At 47.2% G+C, this 25,506-nt stretch overlaps 1 protein-coding gene across 1 annotated transcript in view; it reads right to left on the bottom strand.

The window, feature by feature from the left end:
- Positions 1 to 6,418: 6,418 nt before the first annotated feature.
- hcn4 (hyperpolarization activated cyclic nucleotide-gated potassium channel 4) overlaps positions 6,419 to 25,506 on the bottom strand; it is a 96,897-nt gene continuing 77,809 nt past the window's right edge. The window contains exons 7-10 of the mRNA XM_076286598.1: positions 22,956 to 23,120; positions 8,440 to 8,859; positions 7,102 to 8,409; positions 6,419 to 7,020 (exon numbers count right to left, since the gene is read on the bottom strand). Of these exons, the coding sequence (XP_076142713.1) occupies positions 6,419 to 7,020; positions 7,102 to 8,409; positions 8,440 to 8,859; positions 22,956 to 23,120 (2,495 nt within the window). The remainder of the gene's footprint in view (positions 7,021 to 7,101; positions 8,410 to 8,439; positions 8,860 to 22,955; positions 23,121 to 25,506) is intronic.

The raw sequence follows: 25,506 nt of genomic DNA, 5'->3' as shown, positions 1-25,506 counted from the left end.
GGAGGAGAAGAAGGACAACGGCAGGTTCTCTAAAATCCCTGTCTCGCCCTCCACAGTGTCCTGTTTCACCAGTGTCTGTCAAGATACACCCCCCCTCCTTCCACGCTTACCTCTTTCCCTCCCTTAACACCCCCCCCTCCTTCCACGCTTACCTCTTTCCCTCCCTTAACACCCCCCCCCCCCCAACCACCCCCTCGCTCCAGTTACCCTGGGCTTGGCCGATCTTGTCTCACACTGCCTCAGGAGCTTACTTCACATGATTATCAGCGTACGGGGGGGAAAAAAGCAGCATTTCTTTCTTTTTTTAATTCTTAAAAAAATGTCGTCAGTCACAGTCAGCACGGTTAGAGATTAACCGCCCCTTCAGAAACAGTCAGTCAGGTGCTAAGAGAAGGGGTCTCAGGAAAGGTGGAGGGGCAACCTCCTGGTACATCTTGTACTGTAATGCTTGTTTAGCCATGAGGGTGGGGGGTTGTGCATTTGAATGAAATATGTGTGTGTCGGTTACCGTGCTTTCTCCACTCACTGCATGCCCCCCCCCCCCCACACACACACACACACATACACACACACACACCACACACACAGACACATACACACACAGACACACACACACACACACTCCCACGTGTACCATGGCAGCAGAAGCCTGTTTCTTGGGCTGTGAAATCTAATCCCCAATCAGTGCGTCTGATTTGATTACGACGCGGCGGCCCAGGTTCACCTCCCCGCTTTCATGGCTCAGGAGGAGAACACAAAGGGAGGTTGCAGGCCCAGATTAGGAGGCGAAATTGGGAAGCGCCCCAAACGGAATCACATTTGTTGTGTTGCAGAAGGAAGAGGTAGAGGTTGCAAGGAGGAAAAAAGATGAGAGGAGGAGAGGAATGGAAAGGGGGGGGGGGGGGTGAAGGGATGGGTGGGGTGATGTGTCATGGCTGGCAGGAATGCACCAGGTGGATCCCTTCCAGAAAACATCACTTCCTGCTGGCATTACCCAGAATGCACGGCTGCTGGGAATCAATCCCATCAGCCATTAGGGCAGAGCCAAACCCCAAGCCAGAGAGATGAGGGGGAGTGTAGTTGTGTGTGTGTGTGTGTATGGTTGGTTGGGGGGGGGGGGGGTGTTATCACAGGAGCAGGGCATGCCTCCTTTACCCCAACCACAGAGGGGAAAATACACTCCATCTATCAGCTGCTCTCCAACCAGCTGTCTTTCCATTACATAAACACACACACACACACACACACACACACACACACGCACCACTGCTACAACAGCCGCCCTGTCTCTCTTTGATCTCTTCAATATAACCTGCAACAAAACATTCTCAGAATAAAATAAAATAAAAACTGAAAGGAAAAAAAACACTATCAGCTCTTTGCAGTGCTTCTGCTCTGGAACATGCTGTTCTCCCAGGCAAGGCTTCTGTGCTGCGTCAAACAGCCAAGGAGAGGATGTCTGAAGGAACGATAGCAATCCCCTCGACCCCAGTACCTCGAACAGTAGCCTTAGTCACTTCGTGCTATAACAATAAAACAAATACACACTGTCCCTTGTTCACCACTGGGATAAATGGGACCCATGGCTGGGCCACATCTGGGCCAAACGTGTGCCAGAGCCTGTGGGGGTGTAGGAACGACAGAGCTGCTGTTGGCTGGGACTCGTCAGCTTACATGACAGCAGATGAGAGCCAAGCCCTGTTCTAATTCCGGAGTGTCCCCCCGTAGACTGACTGACGGCTCAGATCGCTGATTGATTGATACGTTGCGGCGCAGCTCCCCTGTTATCTCTGTTGATGGCGCAGGTTAGATCAGATCAGTCAAAGCTGATTGATCGCTCTACTTGGTCTCTCTCTCTTTCTCTCACTCTCTCTCTCACCTCGGAAGCACCCCCTGAACCCAAACACACACACACACACAGCTCTCTGGTGTCCCTCTCTCTCTCTCACCTCGGATACACCCCCTGAACCCAAACACACACACACACACAGAGCTCTCTGGTGTCCCTAAATGTAACACCCCAGGACTTTCTGCACGCTGGCTTTCTCATCACAGTCATCAGTAGCTGTCTTCAGCGCTAAAAAAAAAAACCTCCAGAGGATACACACACACACACACACGCACACGTGGCCCTCGGCGCAATCAATACACGCACGCGGAAACTTCCGGCAGCCACTCAAAACCAATCATAAAGCAGGGGCGACCCGCCGCGAGAGTTTCCCTGGGAACAAGCAGCTCATCAGGTTGAGTAGCACCGTAGGGCGCCTGTCTACCTGTCAGCCTTTTGAATGTCTGTCGCACCACATCGGGACGGCAATACATCAGGGTCTCCTCACATTTAGACCCCCCACCGCAACAACTAGTTTGACAACCGCTTTGCTCAAGAACGGCCCCCCCCCAAAAAAGTTGTTGCCAGGACTTTTCTAGTCTGAAACCATCAGTCAACTCCAAAACACTGACTATCATTATTTTTTTGTATAACTGCTCGTTTTGTGTCTTTCTCGTATAGAAACACACCCACAAACATTTTTCTCTTTCTAGCATCCCTCTTTCTGTTTACCTCCTTCCTCTATAGCGCTTTAGCGTAGCAGTGATCTCAAAAAAAGAGATGGTGGACTCTGGAAGCCTCTAAGACACTCGGTGGAGTAGCGCACGGCCGACTCTTGTGATGACGCTCCTGTCAACAGCCCAGAGCTCCTGCGCAGGGTTCTTTCCTGTCTCCCGTCATGTTCTCCGACGCTCCACCACTCCACCTGTCTCTCCCCTTCCCGCCTCCCTCTTTCTTCCCACCGCGCGTGTCGGAAGGGAATCCCCCGTCTCCTCAGACGAGGCCTGTCAGAAGCCTCCACTTTTGCCTTCGCCGATCGGCCAGACAGGAAGTGACGGACAGGGGCGGATGAATATTTCAAAAGCTTCCCAGGTCGCGACGCGCTGTCTGTCAACTCCATTCAGCTCCCCCGCAGATTTATCGAGCGCGTCGGACTGGCGCTCTGTGGGAAATGTTACCGGCTGCCGGAGCAAACTGCTTCCTTCAAAAAGACCCTAATCTATTTTTCAGAGAAACTCAACTCCGGTTGAATCCCGGCTATCAGGATGTGATTTGAAATCTGAAAGGTGGGAAAGGAAAAAAAAAAATAATGTGACCAAATACAACGAGAGCGAAGCGTATTAAATGAAATTCTTCAAACGCGAACATAGCCCAAATCTATGACAGTCATTATCAACCTGTGATCCTCACAAAGGTCAATTTACTCCTGAGGAAGCCTGGCAGAATACAAATCAGGTCTGTGTTACGTCTGAAATACAGGTGTGAATTAATGACATTCACCAAGGAGGGGAGCAAGGTGTCAAAGACGCAAATACAGTCATCTCTTATATTGGAGAGGGGAGAATAAAAGGGACTACAACCCCCCCCCCCCCCCCTCCAAATCTGCACACAAACCTCGCACTGCAGCCAATGGAAGAAAGTGAGAGTAAAAAGACTCGGTGGATAAGATGGTGTGGTGGGGTCTTTTTAAGTTTTGTTTCTTTTGCGGCACATTGGTTACATCTGGAGCCATGAGATATGACTCAGTTTCTCCGGGAAACTGGACAGAACACAATGTGCTGTGCTGTCAGACTCAGTCCTGCACCACTAGTAGAGACTTACTTACACCATCCCCAAAGAGGAGCTCGTACAACAGCATAGATGGAAGGAAGATGGTGGTCGAGAAGCTATGGCTGCGGTCTGCTTCTGGTTCTTTTCACTTGACTGGGCTTGTGTGCATGTTTGGATGCACTCTTCACCTGTCTGTCCCTCTATCTCTCCGGCTGATCGTCTGTACCTCAGCCACGCTTTGTGGACCTGCCCATCTGTCTGTCTCTGTCTGTCTGTCTGTCTGTCTGTGTGTGTGTGTGTGTGTATACGTGTCTGTCTGCCCCTGTGATGCTCCTTCCAGCCAGCCTCCTTTCTCACCAGCTATTATGTCTGTCCAAACCACTATCTGTCTCACTGCCGATCTGTCTGTCTGTCTGTCTGTCTGTCTGTTTCACTGTTTGTGTAATGAGTGAGATGGTGGGATGGTCACTCTGCACTGCTGTCAGTGAGGTGACCGTCGGGGTGCTGAGGTCATGGGGTCGAGAGCTGGGTGCAGAGCTGTCGGGGTAAATTAGGGGGGCTGGGGTCGTGGCGTGACTGTTGGGGACTCAGCTGCCAAGCAGAGACAAGCTTCTGTGCACAGTGATGATCCTTCTGTGTGTGTGTGTGTGTGAGTGTGTGTGTGTGTATGGGAAAAAGTGTGTGTGTTGTGTATGTGAAGGGATTAGTGTGTGTGCACACACAAGTGTCTTGCTTGTGTCTCAGTGGGTGTGTGTCTGCCTGTGCGTGTCTGTGTGTGCATAATCTCTTCCACAGTGATTGAGTTGAATATCTATTTGTGCATGTGTGCATGCATGAGTGTGTATATGTGCGCCCCTGAGCCTGCAACTGGGGCCATGAGCATGTCAGTGATGGAGTGATGGAAGGAAGAGGAGGAGAGAAGAGAAGAACAGAGAAATTGAGAGAGAGAGAGAGAGAGAGAGCATGTGTTCAGAAGTGACAGCTGAGGTGACTGCATGGTCCAAGAATACTCTTCCTTCCCCCTAACCTGACAACACACATGACCGTAGCACAGGTCTCTGGCAGCACCCTTCTCAAACACACACACACACACACACACACACACACACAAACCCATACATCGCACACTTCACACATTCTATTAACCAGCAATACCCCCTCCCCGCTCACACTCATTCCATTGGGAGAGATTGGTTTTGCTTAGCTTAGCAGGAGCCCCATCGATTTAAATATGCAGTCTTTAACAGTGAATAATAGCCTTCCCCAACCCAACCTAAACAAACAGTGCGAGCATGTACTGTACATTCATCTTGTTCAACTCAGCACAGACGCAGATGGAAATCTGTACTGATCAAATAGCAGCTATGAACCATAATGCACAAGCGGAGCTTACTGTGCAAGTTTTCAGTCAGTGCGGATGCTGGCGGCTGTATAGGCCTCTGTCCCCTCTAGTCCTGCTACATAATCGGACATTAATCAGTGTTGATTTGTTGCTGGCTCTGAGACATCTGGTGGGATTATGATATATGTGTTTTTTCCCTTCTTCTGAAAGTACTGGGTAAGGAACGATTGAAACTCAGAAAGCTGTGAAGGGAAGGTTCTTTACTGGGTTTTTTTTTCTTTTCTTTTTTTTCCGTGGAGTCAGTCGGGCAAGATATTTGCTTGCGTCAAGCTATTAGTGCAGGCCGACATACACACACACACACACACAAAAACACACACACACACACACACACACACACACACACACACACACAGAGAGACTGCAGGACACTGCGGTCCTTATCATCCGTCGCTTGCCATATGAACTTGGAAGACAAAGTGAATTCGTTCAGACGCTGTTGAAGAATCTGTGTGACCAAACGACTCAAACACACACAAACACACTCTCTCTCTCTCTCTCTCTCTCTGATTGCTGCCTTGGTCTCACACACAGAAATCCCCCTCCCACCCCCCATTCTCCCTCAGTACTTCAGTTCAACAGTAGAAAATATCAAACACTCTGGCCGAGAGGAAGCCGGCTGGTCACTCCAGAGGAAATAGTGTTTTTCTTTTTTGGTTTCCTAAAATCTCTTCTTGACCATGGAAGGTTTTGCAAAAAAGAGTATACAGTGGATACAGTTGAGTACAATCTAATTGGATACATTTAAGGGTCAACAATATGTGATCCTGTGTGGATTGATAGAGATTTGCTCTTTGTCCAAGCAAGTCATTTTGTTTCGTTTTTTTCTGTTCTTTTGTTTTGGAATCCTTAAAAAGGTAGGTTCAGTTTCTCATAAGCGGCAACACACTGAAAAGAGTTTTTTTGTTGACATGCAGGTTTGAATGCATAGGCTCCTGCCGAACACGCTGCCATGATGTCCATCACACCGTTAAACCAGATCCCATCCAAATGATTTTGGCATAGTTAATTAAAAATAAACAAGAGTCCTCCTTAACTTGTGTACCATCACACCCTCCTATTAAGAGATTAACATATCTTTAAATATATATATTGATACATATATGTTTATGAATAAAAAAAAGCAAGGTAAATGATAAAGCAAATCAAAACAGGGAGTGATATAGATATCTAAGATATCTGGTTGAGCCATAATCTTTTTGTTTTGTTTTTAAATTGTAAATCACAGTTAAGATATTAAAATTGAAATTAAAATAAGAGTTAAGTGTAGAACACGGTGTAGACTACCAAGGGTAAATAAAACCATCACACAGGAAGATTGTTAATCGTTAATCATGGTTGTTTTTTTTGTTTTGTTTTTGTTTTGTCTTGTTTTTGCAGAGAGTCTGGGATGGGACAGGAGGGTGTGATTGGAAACCTCACAAGTTGGAGGGGAGTTTGGAGCGGGGAGGTTCAAACTCAGGGGGCCCCGCGGCCGAGTCCCGGCGGGGTGGAAGCGCAGGGGAGGACGCCCCCAAGGAGCGAGTCTGGATCAGGGGTCCCCCTCCCCCACCTCCCGGCGGCCCTCCCGCCTGCGAGGGCGGTGTCACGCGGCCGGCTGGCGAGATGCAGGGTCGGGGCACCAGCGTGGGCGAGGAGAAGGGCGAGCGGCAGTAGGCCGTTGCCTCAGCGCGCGGCAGAGGTGGAGGCGAGTGTGTGGTCACCGCCGGTGGAACCTGCGCCACCTCCGGACCCAGCAAAGAGTGGGGCGAGCCGCAGTAGGCCGTTGTGTCGGTACGCGGCAGAGGCGAGTGTGTCGTCGCCATCGCTGCCGGACCCTGCGCCACCTCAGAACTCAGCGAGGAGTAGGGCGAACGGCAGAAGACCGTTGTGTCGGCACGCGGCAGAGGCGGAGGAGAGTGCGTGGTCACCGCCGCCGGACCCTGCGGCACCTCCGGACCCAGCGAGGAGTACGAGCCCGACAGCAGTCTCACCTCCTCCGAGAAGCGGCTCAGCGGAGACTCCCTGCCGGCTGCCACGGCCGCTACCAGGCCTGCCCCAGCCCCCGCCACTGACGCCGTTGCCATGCCGACCGTGCCCACCGTCCCCGCCGCCACCGAGTGCCCCCCGGGCAGGGGCCCCGGGCACGGCGGCAGTGGCGGCGTGAAGAGCGACGTGCGGGAGCCGTGCGCGCTGGACGGGTCGCTGAAGTGGAAAGTCCGTCCCGTGACGGGGCTCTGGCCGGTGGGGCTGGGCGCCAGCGGCGTCAGGCAGGGCGAAGCGTTGGCCGAGCCGTACTGGGCCAACGCGGCCAGCGCCGAGCGCTCGCACAGCGGCAGGAAGCCCATCGGCAGGGCGGACGATGACGACTGCGGGGTGATGGTGGCGGAGGTGGTGGAGGAGCCCAGGCTGTGCTGATGAGTGAGCCTCAGGGAGGAGGTGGAGGAGGAGGAGTGTGGAGAGCCATCAGCAGCGGCAGCGCCGCTCCCGGCACCTCCCTGACTCCCCCCCGAGGAGGGCGAACCGGGGGATGGCGTGTGGTAGAGGTTGAGGCCGCTGGAAGTCCTGCATCCACCTGAGAAATGCTGCTGCTGCGGCTGCTGAAACGGCTGTGGCTGCTGCTGCTGCTGTTGCTGTGGCTGCTGTTGCTTATAGCCTATCTGTGCAGGTTTGGGTGGAGTTGGAGTTGGGGTCATGGCCATGGATGAGTGGTGGGTGATGAGGACACTGCTGCTGCTACCCCCGCTACTGGAGGGGTGACTGGACGAGCCGGACGACAGGGGGCTGCCCTTAGATGAGCAGGAGACAAAAGCACCTCCACCTGTCGCTCCCATACCTGTTGATACCACACCTGTGGACCCACCGCCACCCCCAAAGTGTGAACTGGAAGACGCGCCCATCGCCCCACCGACTGCTTCCCCGACCCCAGTGCCCATGCCCAGCCTGACCCCCACTCCCCCGACCGCACCGCCTGTGGCCCCCGCCTGCTGGAAGAGGCCGGTGCTGAGCGGAGGGGTGCTGCTGGGGGCTGGCCGCGGCTGCGGCTGCGGCTGCTGCTGGCAGGGTGGGGGATGGTGGAGCTGAGCGGTGCTGGACGACGGAGATCCAGACGAGGAGAAGGGTCCAAAGGGGAACGCCGAAGCCCCCGAGTAGCCTCTGCATGAGGCCCCGCCACCAACGCCACTGCCGCCGCCCGAGCCCACACTGGATGACCCCCCGTGGGCATCGTGGACCGTCTGGGCGGTGCTGGAAGATGACCCCTGCTGTCCTGATGCCCCTGATGCTGCACCTGAGGCTTCAACCACACCACCAACACCGACTCCTCCCGACGCGCCGATGTCCGGCCCCGGCCCCGAGGTCATGTGATGCGCCCGGAAGGTGGCCAGCAGAGGCGTGTCGGCCCCAGAAGGGTGCGGCGGCGGTGCCGCTGCTGCTGGCGTCCTCGGCGGCGGCGTGATGCACGGCGAGTTCCCCGCCGAGTTGCCCGTCCCCGAGGCTGAGGTGATGGACGCGGTGGGCACCATGGTGTGCAGCCGCTTGAAGCGGGCCGACTGCTCCTTGGCCGAGCCCAGCACGGACAGCGGCGGAGGCCGGAACAGGGCGCCGGGGAGGTGCGGGTGGTGCGTCAGTGCCAGCGCCACTGACGTAGTAGCTGCCGCTGCCTGCAGGGGAGCCTGGATGAGCGGGGCCCAGATGACCGGCGTCGGGGACGGGGGGTTGGCAGAGGCGACGCCGGACGTGCCCTGCATGAGGTGGGCGCAGTGGGCCATGTCGCGGTCGTGCTGCACGATCTGCTGGATGATCTCGTTCTCATGATAGTTGAAGGCGCCCGAGCTGAGGTCGTGCTGCACCTTGTGCTGAAGGACAGAGTTTTTCTTGCCTGGAAGGAAAGGTGATGAAGACATAGACATGTCAGAAACACAATCACATACAGAAACACACACACACACACACACACAAACACACACACACACACACACACACACACATACACGCTTTTTGTGACTTCAATGAATGTTAAATGGTTGCGAAGTAATTGATCCTGAGTTTTAAAGAGCGGCCAGGCACTGATGCAAGACAGGGGCTGGTTTATACAAGCAGACAAATCGGCTCCAAAGGAAGCTATGGCATCACTCCAGTGAAGTCTGCGACATCAGTGGCAAAAATAATTTTTACAAAATTAAAAGTGGTGGCAATCACATCATAACATAAAATAGCATAATCTGACAATACGGTAATGGCTGTGAAGTTGTCTTAACCTTAGATATGCAATATTTGTATGCACATATTCTGTTGGATATGCATGTGTTCATTATGGACACATGCCCACATACATACACACACAAACACAGACACTCACACACACACACACACACACACACACACACACACACACACACACACACACACACACACACACACACACACACACACACACTCCAACCAACCAACCAACCAATGGATACACACAGGGTTCCCAAGCATGGCAGCCACATGTGTATGGTGGTGTGTGTGAGTAGGGAACATATTAGGTCAAACAAAAGGTGTCTGCGTGGCCTGAGGCAGAGCTGAGAATATTAAAGAGAGGTGCTGAGCCTGTGATCAAGGCCGCTCTTCCCACAGACTATGCTTTGATTTATTGTGTGTGTATGTGTGTGTGTGTGTTCTCTTAGCCTTAACAACCACTCTCATGCACCATGCACACCTACACATGCACACACACACACACACACACACACACACACACACACACACACACACACACACAAAGAGAACACACACACATACACAAAGAAAACACACATATAAACATTCACACACATATACACACACACAGATGCATGCACTCTCGCAGACACTTACAAATACATACGTACTCTTAAAACGAATGTGTAGACTTGCTTTTTATACTGCATGTGCAGTATTATAGTTTCACTATTTAATGCACTGAATTGCTTATGGGTAAGTTGCTGACTAGGGGTATATACACACAACACTCAGAACAAAGCATACATTTGCACACACATCTGCATTTGCAATCGGGTGGATGGAAGATTATTTTCTGACTGTATAGTATGGATGGTTAATGTCCTTGGTGTTTAACACAAATGTGCAAAAGTCCACCTTCTTGGGAGAAGTATGCTCTCTCACACACACACACACACACACACACACACACACACACAAACACATCCATATTTTTAAACTCATTTACACAAACAGTCGCAAGTTTAAAAAAAAAAAAAAAAAAAAAAAACAACATGCAAATATACAGATGTGCACAGTAGGAATCAGAGGTGAGGGCTTGACTGTTAAAAAAGGAAAAACAGACAGGGATAGAGCAGAGAAGAGGGAGTGAGGGGGAATAGAGGAGAGGAGAGAGGAGGAGAGGAGAAGGGAGGAGAGGAAGGGGAGAGGAGAGGAGAGGAGAGGGGAGGAGAGGAGAGGGGAGGAGAGGAAGGGGAGAGGAGGAGAGGAAGGGGAGGAAGGGGAGAGGGGAGGGGAGAGGAGAAGAGAGGAGGAGAGGAGAGGGGAGGGGAGAGGAGAGGGGAGGATGAGAGAGGGGAGAAGATGAGGGGAGGAGAGGGGAGGGGAGGAGTAGGAAAGGATAGGAGAGGACAGGATAGGAGAGGAGGGGAAAGGAGAGGGAAGAACAGGAGAGGAGAGGAGAGAGGGAAGGAGAGGACAGGAGGGAGGGAAGGAGAGGACAGGAGGGAGGGAAGGAGAGGGGAGTGGGGAGAGGACAGGAGGGAGGGAAGGAGAGGGGAGTGGGGAGAGGGAAGGAGAGGGGAGTGGGGAGGGAAGGAGAGGGGAGTGGGGAGAGGGAAGGAGAGAGGAGTGGGGAGAGGGAAGGAGAGAGGAGTGGGGAGGGAAGGAGAGGACAGGAGGGAGGGAAGGAGAGGGGAGTGGGGAGAGGGGAGAGGTGGACGGCCTCTGCAGGGTGTGGTGCCTGGCAGCAGTTAAGGCCCCGGAGTGTGTACTGTGTACCCAGCTCTGACTGGAGCTGCGGACAGGACAAGCGGACACACACACACACACACACACACACACACATACACACACACACACACACACACACACACACCATACAAACATACACATACACATACACATACATACACACACACACCCCCCCCCCCACACACACACACACCCTTCACACACTCATACAAACATACACATACACACACACACACACACACATACACCCTTCACACACACAAATACACACATACACAACATCACATCTATGAATCGCAGACACATACAAATAGAGACACTCATGAATGCATTTGTACATGAACTGTTGGCAATTTTGTTAAAGTGAAGGAGGGGAGGGGGAAGAGACATGAATACATATAGGGCTCTATCTTGCACTTTAGCGCAATTGACTTTGCACAAATCATTTTGTGGGCGGATCTTGGACGCTGTTTCTATTTTACCGGCGGGATGATGACTGTTGCGCCTGAAGCAAATCTAAAATGGGGTGGTCTGTAGTAGCTACATTACTCATTGGTGTGTAAGTGCAATAAACCAATCAGAGCGTCATCTCACATTCCCTTTAACAACAGGCACGCTTTTTCCATAGCGGATTGCTATTATGATGGTGGAATTGCCAGAAGCAGCCAGAAACGGTTCACAGCGCTATAGTCAGTTGGGAACATTTTGCTATTGATTTTTCCTCTTGACAAAATGTAATACAGAAATGTCACTTTCCGATGTTTTGGGATCACTCTCACTGAGTCACGAGGTTATGAATGCATGGTGATATTTTTGCAATGTAATCTAACATTACCTCACTATAGACAATGCAGATCTTCTGTCAGATAAGCTCTCCTCTCTCGTGCTGCTGCTGGGGCATTTGGGTTAAATGGCATCGGCATGCAGTTCAACATCACGTCTCATTAAGTCCTCTAATATTTCCTAATTTATGTCATCAACACATCCGTGATTCGTGGAAATGTGTATGCTAGATTTATACCTATTTTTTTTTACATCGGACACCTCACTGATTTCCCTCGTGTAGCAATATTTGTCCTTGTAATTATGTATGGTTTGGAGAAATGGGAACTGCGTCGTATAGATGAGGAGCAAAGTGCATTGCGCAACACAGGCGCCCAAGCAAGCGCTCCTGCAGGTGTAAGCCATGGCTGTACCTTACCATCAGGCAACTCAACAAGAGAAACAGTTTCCAAGTTGACCTAACTTTCCAACTCTGCACAGTATCCCATTAACTGCATGACAGTAGGCTATTCACAATATTTTATGTAAAGTAGAGTTTGTAAACACGTTATCATCAACTTAATGCACGCACAACTTTTGTTTGAGCAGGAGAGAGAATAACAATGAATGGACGCAGCAACTACAGAAATTGTAGCCATGGCTACTTTCTGCATTCTTTTACTATCTATGGTTGCTGGTTAACAGCACATAATAAGCTGATTTAAGCTAATTAACAAACTCAAGACTTCAAGGCCGTCATGGATATAAAACATTTTTTGAAAACAACGAAAGGATGGAGGGAACATAGCAAAGCTTGGAGTTATTTCAGAAGGGCTACAACAAGGTAGGCAAAATTGTGGTGCTTGTCAAAACCTTAACGCAGCTGGAATAATGCTTATAGGCTGGTGTTAAAGGTTAATTCCGGTGTGATTTTGACCTAAAGTGTCTTGAAACATGATACCGAGTGTGAACGTATGTCTCATACAGTAGCTCACCTCAGCTTGTCCCCTGCACTCAGAAATCTGGCGCTAGTTAGCCAATGCTACCAGCAGTGTTTCGTTGTGGTGCCTCGGGCATCGGCCTAGCCTTGCAAATAAATCACTGTTTTACACCATTTACGAGGCAAAGTACTTTCAAAGTAGCTCCATACTTCATTGGTAGACTTCCGAGGGCCTTGACATTTAAAACGAGACATGGAGAACTTTGAAAAAGCACTGGTAGATTATTTACCAGTGCACATTGGATATTGCATATTGGAATTTTCCCTCCACATGTACCTGTGGAGGGAAAATTCCAATATGCGCTGACTGCAAAATAAGGAAAGACAAAAGCGCGAGTATACAAGTCAATTGCGCTGGGGTGGAAGATAGAGCCCATAGAGTGAAGTTACAGAGAGGACGAGTGAAGAGAGAGAGACAAAAAGTAAGAGAGAGAGAGAGAAAGAAGGAAGATATCAGGAGAGAGAGAGAGAGAAAGAAGGAAGATAGCAGGAGGGAGAGAGAGGAGGAAGTGTATCACACTGTGAGAGGAGCACACCTCTACCGGGCCTTCTGTCTGCCAAGCTGCCACAGCTGGACCAGACAGGGGGAGACTGCAGAACATTACACACACACACACACACACACACACACACACACACACACACACTACACAGCTGGTGCACACAGGAGGATATGGCAGCTCAGGTCAAAAGTCACAACACACTACTGAGCCATTAGATTTAATTAAACACAGACACACACACACACACACACATATGCATCACAGAAGTATACACACACCCCTATAGAATAAAGACAAAAACAATACATTCCAGCATTATCAGTGACACCCCCCCCCCCTCTCCACACACACCCGCGCACACACACACACACACACACACAAGCAAGCATGCAGGCATAAACGTATACAAACACACACAGAGCCATGGTGACTCACTGTGGTGATGCCTTTAGCCTTTCTCCTGCAGTATTACTGAAGTAGCATGCAATTCAGAGCACTGGCCATTTTGTAGTGCCGTTTGACTAAATTTGATTTACAGTTTGCTATAAAATCTGCTAGATGCACTACATATGTTTAATACAGTTTACAAAACATGAGCTATTACATTGCTAAATTACTGACATGGATCCCCTTGGAATGTAGTGCCTCAGATTGCTTAGACCAGCATTGTTTGGAACTCAGCATTTGAACTCAGTGTTTGACTCACACACACACACATTCCAAACAATGACTCACACACACACTCACATAGCTCCAGAGCCAGGGCTGTGTGAGGGCACACCTGCGTGCCTTCCTCTGCTCTCTCCTAATGTTATTAGGCTCAAATCAATCTCCCCATTTTAGATATGAGAGGCAGAGATTAGAAGCTGTCCTGCTGTGACCCAGCACTCACTCTCACACACACACACACACACACACACACTCTCTCTCTCTCTCTCTATCTCTCTCTCACTGTGTGTCACTAAGCGCTTTCAGACATACGTGTAAGACCGGAGGTTCTGCCGATGTTAAACGGTGGGGCCGTATATCTGAACGACATAACCGGTCATATGGAAGTCCGAATTCACCCGGTGTTTATACTACCCCCGACCTAGTATTTCCTCCGGACATTATGTAAATGTGCTGTGTCTGAACGAGGCGTAGAACATGCGGTTAAAATTCACACTTAGTGAGAGGGCGTGTTGGTGACGTTTCTTTCGTGCGTCCATGTGGTTAAATCTGACTTAAATGCCAGTGTTATGATGGAGTGGCATAGTGCTGTCCAGAAAATCTCCGACATGGAAAGATGCAGACATCACGGAGCTACTGTCCATGAGGGCATACAACATTTTGATAAAACACATGAAGGGAATGGCACGTTGTAGCCTACAACTGCATGGCAAGGCCAAACAAATTCAAAAGACTGAATCATCATAAGCAGAAGGCGCTGAAAAGGCAGTAGCCTACAGCGACGTCGTTGACGACAATAACAGGAGTATTTAATAAATTGTTAGCCAACACCGTTTTCTGTTCATTGATAGCCTTAGGCAGAATTAGGCTACAGAAAAGAATACAGGATTTTTTTCTCTCCCGGCAGTAAAGACAGTAGATTCGTGTTTAAAATTAAATGAAAACTAAAGGTAGGCTATAGGCTAATTATGCATATGACCATCCAGAGGAGGCTGGTGATCTGTCAAGAATGATGAAGATCGTAAGATACAGATGGTTTTATTGTTGCTGTCATTATTACCACAAACACGAATTGACAACGAAACCATGGCGATCGTGGGTTATATCTTGCCTGTTTATTAGGCCATGCACAGCCCTGTCAGAACTCCGTGTAGCATGCATAGCATACTGGCAGTTTTCATAGACCCATCACCAGCTAGTTCGCACTTTGGATATATCGTTGGATTGTGAAAAGCCCAATTTCGAATAACTACAGTACAACAGATGAGGTAGGATGCATCTTTTGCAATTAGAATTTCGTGTTGGTGAGACCTGTTGCCTATCAGTAGACATGTCATCTCGAGTTCCACGACAGCTTATAGCTAGTGCCACCGAAATATGACACTGAAATCCTCTCACTATTGGAGTCGCTCAGATAGAAACAGCTGTAACGTGGTTAGGACACTTTTGCTGTGGAGTGGAGACGCCATAAGTTAGGTGTGGTTTTGACAATCAGAAAAGCAATATACTGAAATAGTTTAATGATGTAAAGTCAAGTGCTGGTCTGGTGTGTGTGCACGCAGTTTTTATTGATGAGTCGGAGTGGCAAGGGCATTATAAAACTTCTCGCTCTTAGGCCTACTCATACACCGCGTTGAAATGGCGTAGCTGTCTAAATTCAAATCATATCATGCTAGGGGAGAAATCGTGGGACATCCATTATTTTGTTATTCAGCACCCATGGTCAAAAATATGTTCCCCGCCTGCATTACGTTGAAAACAGATAAATGTGTTTACTCGAAGCACACATACAAATACTGTATGTGCGCACTTACGTGACTATCCTACTTCAAGTATTAACCTACGCACAATATATTTCTCTTCTTTAGCCTATAATACATAGGCTACACTTTGTAAACAAAAAGCAGCTGTGACAGGCAGCGGCCGCATATATTCTGCGTCATATATCTCGCATCTTGTGAACTCTAAGCCCCCACCCCTCAATCGACAACCACACGGAGATTCTGTAATGTGCGTGTATGTCGTTCACACATACGTCCGTATAAGGTCAGTATTAGGTCCGCAGGTTAGCATCATATCTGAATCATCCGAAGGGTAGGACCTCCGTTTGACAAACCTCCGCATGTACTCCGGAGGTTATATCTGAAAGCGCTTTATGTCACCCCACACATCAGCTCCATTAACACTCTAATTAATTAGTGGAGCATAGCTCTGTTAACCAGCACATTGAGCAGGACCCCCCCACACACACACACACTGACACACTGACACACACACACACACACACACACACACACACTGACACACACAGACACACACAGACACACACGCACACACACACACAAGAGTATAGGGGAATAAAGGTGAGTGGTCATCTGCAGTTAGTTACTGTAATCAGCAGCAGCTTTCATCCTGATCATCTGCATCACTGATTGGGAGATCCCTCTGTGCCTGAAGCAGACCTCTGCAAATACTACCCTAGAGTGCTTCTCATCAAATGCTTCAATAGATAAACATTTATTTATTTGACTCACATCCAGACAATCATTTTCAACTGCTTTTTTGCCCTCTATCAAAAGAGTTGAACAAATGTGATCCCCTTAATATTTAATTCTATATAGACATTTTTATATTATTATATCTAACAGATCTTTAATAATACACAATTTAGCTCTGAAGAGACAACAATTAATGAGCATTATTGAAAACATGAATATACCGGTACCAAACTTATTTAACTTCATAACCTTGTGTTGCTATTGTCATTTCTTCCACGGTCCAAAGGTATATGTAATCAGGTATTACCGAGGAAGCTGTTCCATGTTCTTTTTGCCCCAGTGAAATCACACAGCTGAAGTCTATCAGGGCCAGTGGGGCTCTAAGTCTCTTTAGCCAGTGTAGTCCTGCATGTTGTTGTGACTGGGTCCTTTCTGGATGCTTGTTTCCGTGGGTGTGTGTGTGGGCACCTAGCAACCTGTGGCTCATGCTAAATGCTGTGTTATGTGACAGTGCAAGGAAGGGCAAAAACACACAACAACAAAGACAACTGCGTTCAAAGGCACATGTGCACACAAACACACACACACACACACACACACGCATACACACACACACACACACATACACACACACTCACCAGTGCTCCACATTCACACCCCACATACACAAACAGCCAGAGACAAGACAGGAAATCAAAAAGAACAATACATGAATTTGGGCCTATAACTGAAAAAAATGAACATGAGGTGGAAAATACCAGGAAAAGATTAGTTTTGAGCACATGAAAAATAAATATAATAATGGAGAAATTATGATTGCTGCAATCTGGGCTGTGGGATGACCCAAATCCTGCGCATGATTTAAGTCCAACATCACAGCATTTCACACGCCACACTAAATGGCCATAACTGAGACCTTGACTTTATCACCCCCACTCCTCCCACCCCCTCAGACACACACACACACACACAAACACACACACACACACATAGAAACAGACTCTCTTTCTCTCTCTCTCTCTCTCTCTCTCTCTCTCTCTCTCTCTCTCTTTCTCTCTCTCTCTGGGCCAGATGTACTAACGCTTTTGCGCCCACTTCAGGCGTATTTGTTTCGCAACATGCGTGTAAAATCATTGCGAGGTACAGTATGTACAAACAGGCCGCAATGATGTAAAAGTGCAAACTGCCTGTCGCGGGAGCTGAAAGTGGCAGATTGCGTTTTTAATGTCATGCATATTCATTCATGGGAGGATCCAGGGGAAAGTGGGTGTTTAGCATAAAAAGATGGGAGGGGAATTTATTGTAGGCTAGTAGGCCTAGCCTAGACAAATATGAAACGGAGATGTAACGTGGCTACCTGCGGGATTTAGAACTTGCATGTTTCATACATTTTAGGGCAAAAAATACCATGGGATTGATGTGTTCTCCATTTGAGGAACGTAATCAATTGCGGACGTGCACAGACAGCTCAGACACAGAGCGCATATAGGCCTAGGTTAGGCTACTTTCACTTTCTAGAGCGCATTCATTAGGCTACGTAAAAGATGCTTCATACCAAAACAACGATTAATTATCAAATGTATCATGACGTGTTGTCACAAAGACTTACTCCAATTAGAAAATCGTAACCAAAATCATGTAAGTGTAAGTGTTCTCTCATTGACGCCTGTAGGAGACAATATCGTTGATCCAATTTTGTAAATTTGCACGTCGTAAAGTTCAATATGAGAGTTAAAATAAAGCCAGTCATACAGCAGAACATTTTATTCAATATTTTACACCTACTAAATCATCAAAGTAAATCTCAAAACTTTTCAGCAACCGTGAGTCATAACTCGTCCTGACTGGGGCAACCTATAAGCCTAATATGTCCCACTCTGATGAAAGTGATTGAAAAGAAACCGTTTGCATGATCTTAGCTCCTCCGGCCTTGTGCCGTGGGAGAGGCCCGTCCCACCTTACCCGGAGGTGGGGGAGGGGCCCCTGCGGGGGTGCCGCACCCCCTCAAGCTCCGGCCCTGCCGCGGTATGTACAAAGACTGCTCCTGAAAGCGCACGTCTATTCTGCGCCTAAATAATTCCGCCTTGTAAAAGCAGGTGTTAATCCAAATTGCAGTTCAATGCGTCAATAAGAGAACCTTTCAAAGACAACAGAATCGCTATTTAGAGAACCAGTTTTGTAAGTCTTTGTACTATAAAAAGCAACATTAACTTTCGTTGGCCTTTGGAATGTCTTACTTTCACTTTCATGTCATTCACTTAAACTTTCCTACTTGCTAGATTTTACCAATCTCTACGTGCACGAACAGGGCTCCGAACCGGTTCAAGGAACGAAAACGAAAACCGAAAACGAACGGAATTTTACGAGGAGCGGAAACGGAAACGAAAACAAAATGGTCTTCAACTGTTCTGGAACAGAAACGTTATTCTGAAATCCAAAAAACCGGTTAATAACTAGGGATGCACGATATATCAGCGGCCGATATATTATTAGCCGATAAGTGAAAAAATGAAAATATTATTATTGGTCCGATAACAGAATTCTGGCCGATAATTTGCGCCGATATTTTAAAGTCCTAATTTAGGCCTACGTAAGGTCCGTCTGGCTACACTGAGCTAGCCTACTTGAGCTTGGTTGGCTATACTTTTTCCTCAATATAATGTCAGCGGTGTGAATGTATTTCACCACTCTAACAAAATCTGTGGATATGCGTTCATTTGGGAATCTGTGCATCTCAAAATCCTCTCGTGAATGATCCGCCATTTAACCTTAACAGAGCGGAGCTCAGCCCTATCTAGAGCCGTCTTGTGCTGGTGTGTTTACACTTTACCGCGCTGGTCGGGGAAACAAATAAACAAACTCGTTAGTGGGACGAGTAGGCCTACATAAGTAGGCCTAGTTCTAAGTTGTGTTTTAGTATTATATTTGCATTACTTTAGCTTGGGTTTTGTATTATTACCTAGAAATATGCTAACCATTCGTTCTTCAGTTCCAGACAGGTCATCATAATAAGTTATTAAAACCTTCGGGGCTAACGCCTTTCATTTCTGCTGCAGCAGGTTGTGCGCAACAGAGTAGACGGACATAAGATACAGTCTGAGGAGTTGCAGCTTTATTCAGTTACCCGCAGTTGAAACTAAACCTAAGTTTCCCTCACAAACTCTGATTTGGTCGCTATACTGTAGCTTATTCCAAGCTGAGCCGTTTATGAGCGTTTAGTCCTAAATGAAAACGATTCAAACTCTCTAGCCATTCACTCGCAATTCACTGACGTCAGGTTCACTTAAAGGAGCCACACATACTGTAGGGCTAGGCTACTGTTATGTTGTTGACTGCCATACTATTGAGGACTATTATGAGTTCTGTCCATCATTTGGTGGTAGGTAAAATTACTGCAATAAAATTATGCTTATTAAATGCTTTCCCCAAATCACTTTTCACAATTTTTTTTCAAGAGTAATATTATCGGTTATCGTATCGGTATCGGCCACAACAAACCAATAAATATCGGTTATCGTTATCGGCCCTAAAATTCCATATCGGTGCATCTCTATTAATAACGTTTTTTTTTTCGTTCTCTATATAACAGCCTAATAATTAGATTTCTGCAGTTTGAAAAAAAAAAAACCTTTGGTCCAAATGTGTATATTTTGTCTTGCTGTTGTAATGTAACCTATCCGTCTGCCACTTCGGATCTTAGGCCAGCTCGTAGCATAGGCTACTGAAACTGATTTGGAAATTGTTTGTAGCCTATGCGTAATAGCCTATTTTGCCTGTCGTTTCAAAGTCGGGATTTGAAATGTTTGCGCAATTATAGCCTATTCTATGTAGAAGAGTTAAACGGGAAATTTGAGATAGGCCTTGTCAGCAACAGAAAGGTTTGTTTATAAACAGGGTTGGAATTATAGCGCAAGCCTTTGAAGATCTCCATATGGATAAAACTTAGGCTACAACCAGGTAAGGAGTTTAGCACGTATCCAGAAATATTTTTGATAAGAAATTACTTATAGGCATAGGTTAGGCCTACAGTAAGTCTGTAGGCTATGGGATGGATAGCCCATCTGAATGTTTTTTGGAGGCCGCCTGTGATTTATTATTTTTGGGCATAGCTACGGTATAGGCTACATCAAGGGAAAATAATGAGTACGTCTATTCTAAGGTAAAGTCCACAAAAATAGACTTGATAGGCCAGCCAAACACTGCCGGAACTTTAAGAACGAACGATATTTTGCGTTCCGAACCGGTTCAGGACCGATATATTGGTGGCGGAACGCATGCAAGAATGAAAACGTTAAACATAGGCCTAGCTGAACCGTTCGGAACGGAACGTTGAAAAATTATTTCGTTTTCAAACGAAAAGTATTTTGAGTAGAACTACTGATCTTCATTATCTCCTTGCTTATCATGTATGGTATTATTTCATGATCGCTAAACGTGTGATTCTTTTTAATGTTGTCATCAGTTAACTTCATTCAACTGTGCTTGTTGGCGCTGCCATTCAGTTGTGGACGTTCGTAAATTGCGTTTATGGGCGGAGAAAGGCAGAGAAAAGCACTGCGGTTTGTCCATGGCGCTGATAACGCTACGTTCGCAAATGTACGTACATCTGGCCCTCTGTCTCTTGCTCTCTCTCCCACTCTATCTTGCAGTCACACATAGATTCAAACAGCATGCAGAACTGGGCACATATTGTACTGTTTTTTCTCTCTCTGCCTTCCTGTCTTTCTTGTGATCATGAAAACCTCTGATATATAAAATGCACGCCTCAAAAAACAACTGTGTTCAATTGTGTGTGTGTGTGTGTGTGTGTGTGTGTGTGTGTGTGTGTGTGTGTGTGTGTTTGTAAGTGATCTGAGACAGTTTTATAAATTATATATGTAAGACACAAAAATCAATAGAGCTGAGTGCTGTGATATCTGGTACAACTACAGGTATCATATTAAAGAGAAACAAATCATCCATCAAGAATCAATCTTTCATTATTAAAATATTACTACAACATTTCAAAGCACACTGAACATAGGCTATGAATATACTACAAGGCTGCAATAATGAACACAACAGAGTGCAAAGCATCTGGTGTTGTACTGTGTAGTTCTCAATTATTACATTTAATACATTTGACTTGATATCTTACAGAGTGTGTGTGTGTTGTGTGTGTGTGTGTGTGTGTGTGTGTGTGTGTGTGTGTGTGTGTGTGTGTGTGTGTGTGTGAGTGTAGTGTGTGTGCGTGTGTGTGTGTGTGTGTGTGTGTGTGTGTGTGTGTAGTGTGTGTGTGTGTGTGTGTGTGTGTGTGACTCCTTGATTATAGATGCTGCTGTGCTGGTATAACCCGTGATGCCAGATGTGCGTGGGCCTAACAGGAGGACAGTGGAGAGAGCACTGAGCTAATCTGACACTTCTGCTCTATAACCCCGCAGCTTAGGGACACACACACACACACATACACACACAAACACACAAACGCACAAACACACACGCACACACACACACACACACGCACACACACACACACACACACACACACACACACGCTTTCTCTGACCAGCACATAAACCCACAAACTGACACACATAGCACACACTTACACACACACAGACAAGAAAAATGTCTTTTTATCCATAAACTCACAAACATGAGCAATGACACCCACCCACCAACACCCACACATACACATACAGAAGCACATACACACACGCGCATACATACATACATACAGAAACACACAAACAAAGACTCTCCCAAAGCAGACAAACAAACAACGCCACATAGAATCAAAGATAAACACACACAGGCACCTACAGATGTACAAACACACATTCAGCCCCTTGCACACTCACATACGTACATGCCCTGATAGTATAGAATATGCATAGAATATGCACATGGCCATCAGCATAAATCTCATAGGATCACCCCAAAGGTCTGTTAGATGTGTCATCTTGCCTCCCCACATTATTTCACATGATCACAATGCACAATGTCAGTGCTCCCTTTCACTGCGGCGCTAAGCCCCATGAAATGTTCTAATGTGTGGGATTTAAACAGCGCTCCGGGACAGAGTGCATATAAGCTCATGAGTGAAAGTGCATGTGTTGCTGTCTCTTGTCTTCAAGCTGAAAAAGGCCCTATATGTGCGTGTCTGCAAGAGCCCATGTGTACAGTATGCATCTTTGTGTGTTTATGAGTTGTATACAGTACGTTTATGAGTGTATACAGGTGAGTTGTGTGTCCATGCGTTCACTTATCCTATTCATCAGTCCACCCATCTGTCTGTCTGTCTGTATGTGTGTGTGTGTGTACTGTATGTCTATTTTTAATGTGTGTTCTCGTGTATGTGTGTGTGTGTGTATGTGTGTGTGTGTGTGTCAATGCAAGTGTGTGAGTGAGTGTGTGTGTTTGTAATGTGTGTGTACTTCTGTGTATGTGTGTATATGTGCCTGAGTCTGTGTGTGTGTACAGTATATGCCTGAGTCTGTGTGTGTGTGTGTGTGTGTGTGTTGTGTGTGTGTGTGTGTGTGTGTGTGTGTGTGTGTGTGTGTGTGTGTGTGTGTGTGTGTGTGTGTGTGTGTTTTCTTCTCACCGATGCGGTCCAGCCGGTCCAGTGCTACCGTCTCGAAGGCTCTCCTCATCATGGGATACTCTTCCAGCACCTCGTTGAAGTTGTCCACCGATAACGAGTACAGCCTGCAGTACGTATCCGCTCGCACACTCGCTGTCCTACGGCCACGCGTCAGCAAACAGATCTCTGCAGAATGCACACACACACACACACACACACACACACACACAAAGACATTAAAATATGCACATATATATGAAAATACTCTTGCACCAAAATTCTAAATATGCATGTTTGCACACACGCTCATGCCCAGAGATCTCAACAAAATCTACAATTATGCACAATATCATATAAAACATGCATTTCATCAGGCTGTGGAATACACTTCCGCAAAACAAAATATGCTGTTGAGTTAAAAAACAATTTGCTCTTCCAGCAAATAAACAAACATGAATGCAGCCTCAGACCTAAGCATGACGCAGACACACAAGCTTCACAGAACACACACACACACACACACACACACACACACACACACACGCACACATCAACATTCAGTGCATCACACCCTACTCCCAGCATCAGAGCTGGGTAAAGCAGGCGTCCCCTCTGCCGTGCCTGGAGGTATAGCCACAGGCTGCAGCCGCTCCCATTAAAGACAGTCTGCACAGACGCCGGTGGCTTTCACTGCCACCTCACACGGTTTAACATCCAACCGCACATCACACACTCTACATAGAGCTGTACACAGAACGTCAGTGACATTTCAGGACACTATTAAAGTAATACGGCTACCTGTGTCTGACATCACACCTCTACAGTTTTAGTATCAGATTTAGACTTACAGTATTTAAAGGTTTATTCCCAATGGTGTCAGCTGTAATCAAGAATGCTCTTTTCAACTACCTATGCCATCTATGTCCAGTGATGCTTCATGTGATGATTCTTTCAGACATGAAGGTTCGTTATGACATGTTTTACATTAAAATGACACAGCAAGATATAGCTTTCTTTCAGGGACAGATTTATGCACGGAAGCCAGTATTCATAACATCTTTATAAAACATTGTAAAAACCTTTGATCTGACAAAAGTGTTGTTGCAGGTTGATATCAAAATGGATAAAAGCCGCCTTTTAGAACTAGTCTAGTTCATAAAAGAGTATAATTTCAAATGGTCAAGTATACTTCAATATACAAGGAATTTGTTCTCTGCATTTTACCCATTCGGGGGTAGTGTACAACACACCCGCACACACAGTGTACACCCATTCAAACACACACACACACACACACACACACACACACACACACACACACACACACACACACACACACACACACACACACAGAGCAGAGAGCACAGTAGGAGCACACATACACTCCAGGAGCAGTGGGCAGCCCTTTCCATGCACACTTATGTGAGTCATCAGGAGATAATATAACTTAACTAGCAGTGGAATTGTCCTCACAAGCATACTCTGTACAGTCACAGACTAGCTGCACTGAAAATGCCAGTCATCCTACGTCACCGCCAAATGCTTCTCGAGCGCAAAAAGTACAGATTGCAAATATACAAACAAATAAATCAATAAAAGGATTGAGGGGGGAAAGAGCTGAATCCTCCTTTTTTTCCCTCTCTCCATCCTCTCCATCAGTGATGGACTCAGAGCCAGGGATTACGGCATTTTTCCATCATCCTAAAGAAGCTCACTTTTAACGAAAAAAAATGAAATGCCACCACTTGCTCTTCAATAAATAAATTAAGAACTAAAGTCTGTTAAAGAGTGAGGGGTGGGTGGGTACTTTCTAACAAACAATAGGGAAATGAATAAACAAATAAACATCACCAGCGAGGCTATTTCTCCCTGCCTCTCCTCCCCTGATCTCTCTCACTCTCTCTCTCTCTATCTCTCTTTTTTGTGCATTGCATTAAAAATGTGAAATTTCGGTAATCCACGGCTGAAGCACTTAATGCCATTTCCAGGGCTTGGGGCTTTGCTGGGGCTCATCTGGTGCCGGCCGGCTCTTCCCAGGGCAGGGGCACAGAGATGCTCCATTTAACCCAGGAGCAGAGCGCCGCACACGGCACCGCGGCACCACGTGACCTGAGGCCACCGGGGCCGCCGCACGCAGAGGGGACCCGCGCGCCCAATGCCTCGATGCCTTCTTTCCCAGGACAGAGAGAGAGAGAGAGAGAGAGAGAGAAGCCTGCTGGGTCATGTTCCTGTGTACCATGGGGTGTTGCAGTGTGTGTGTGTGTGTGTGTGTGTGTGTGTGTGTGTGTGTGTGTGTGTGTGTGCAACTTGTCAGGAAGCGAAGCGAATCGAGTGGAGGCAGCTGAGCCACTTTTCTGATTGACTGCTGCTACCGTGTGTGTTTTTCTTCACCTCCTTCAGTCCTGTTTTTCACCCTCACTCCTAAGGACTCCTGTCTTTCACTCCAATTCTGTCACTTTTTTCCCTCTTTTTAAAAAATCTTTCCATCTTTCTAGTTTTTGCTCTCATTCTGTCGATCAGTTCACTCGATAAGTCGCCGTCACTTCAATGTCTTACACTTTCCACTTTGCAC

This window comes from Alosa pseudoharengus, unplaced genomic scaffold, assembly GCF_046254945.1.
Source record: "Alosa pseudoharengus isolate Yale_2024_CS ecotype anadromous, Long Island Sound unplaced genomic scaffold, YU_APseudo_1.1 YU_APseudo_1.1_scf_16, whole genome shotgun sequence".
Classification (NCBI taxonomy): Eukaryota; Metazoa; Chordata; class Actinopteri; order Clupeiformes; family Clupeidae; genus Alosa; species Alosa pseudoharengus.
This window is presented reverse-complemented; position numbering and strand designations above follow the sequence as displayed.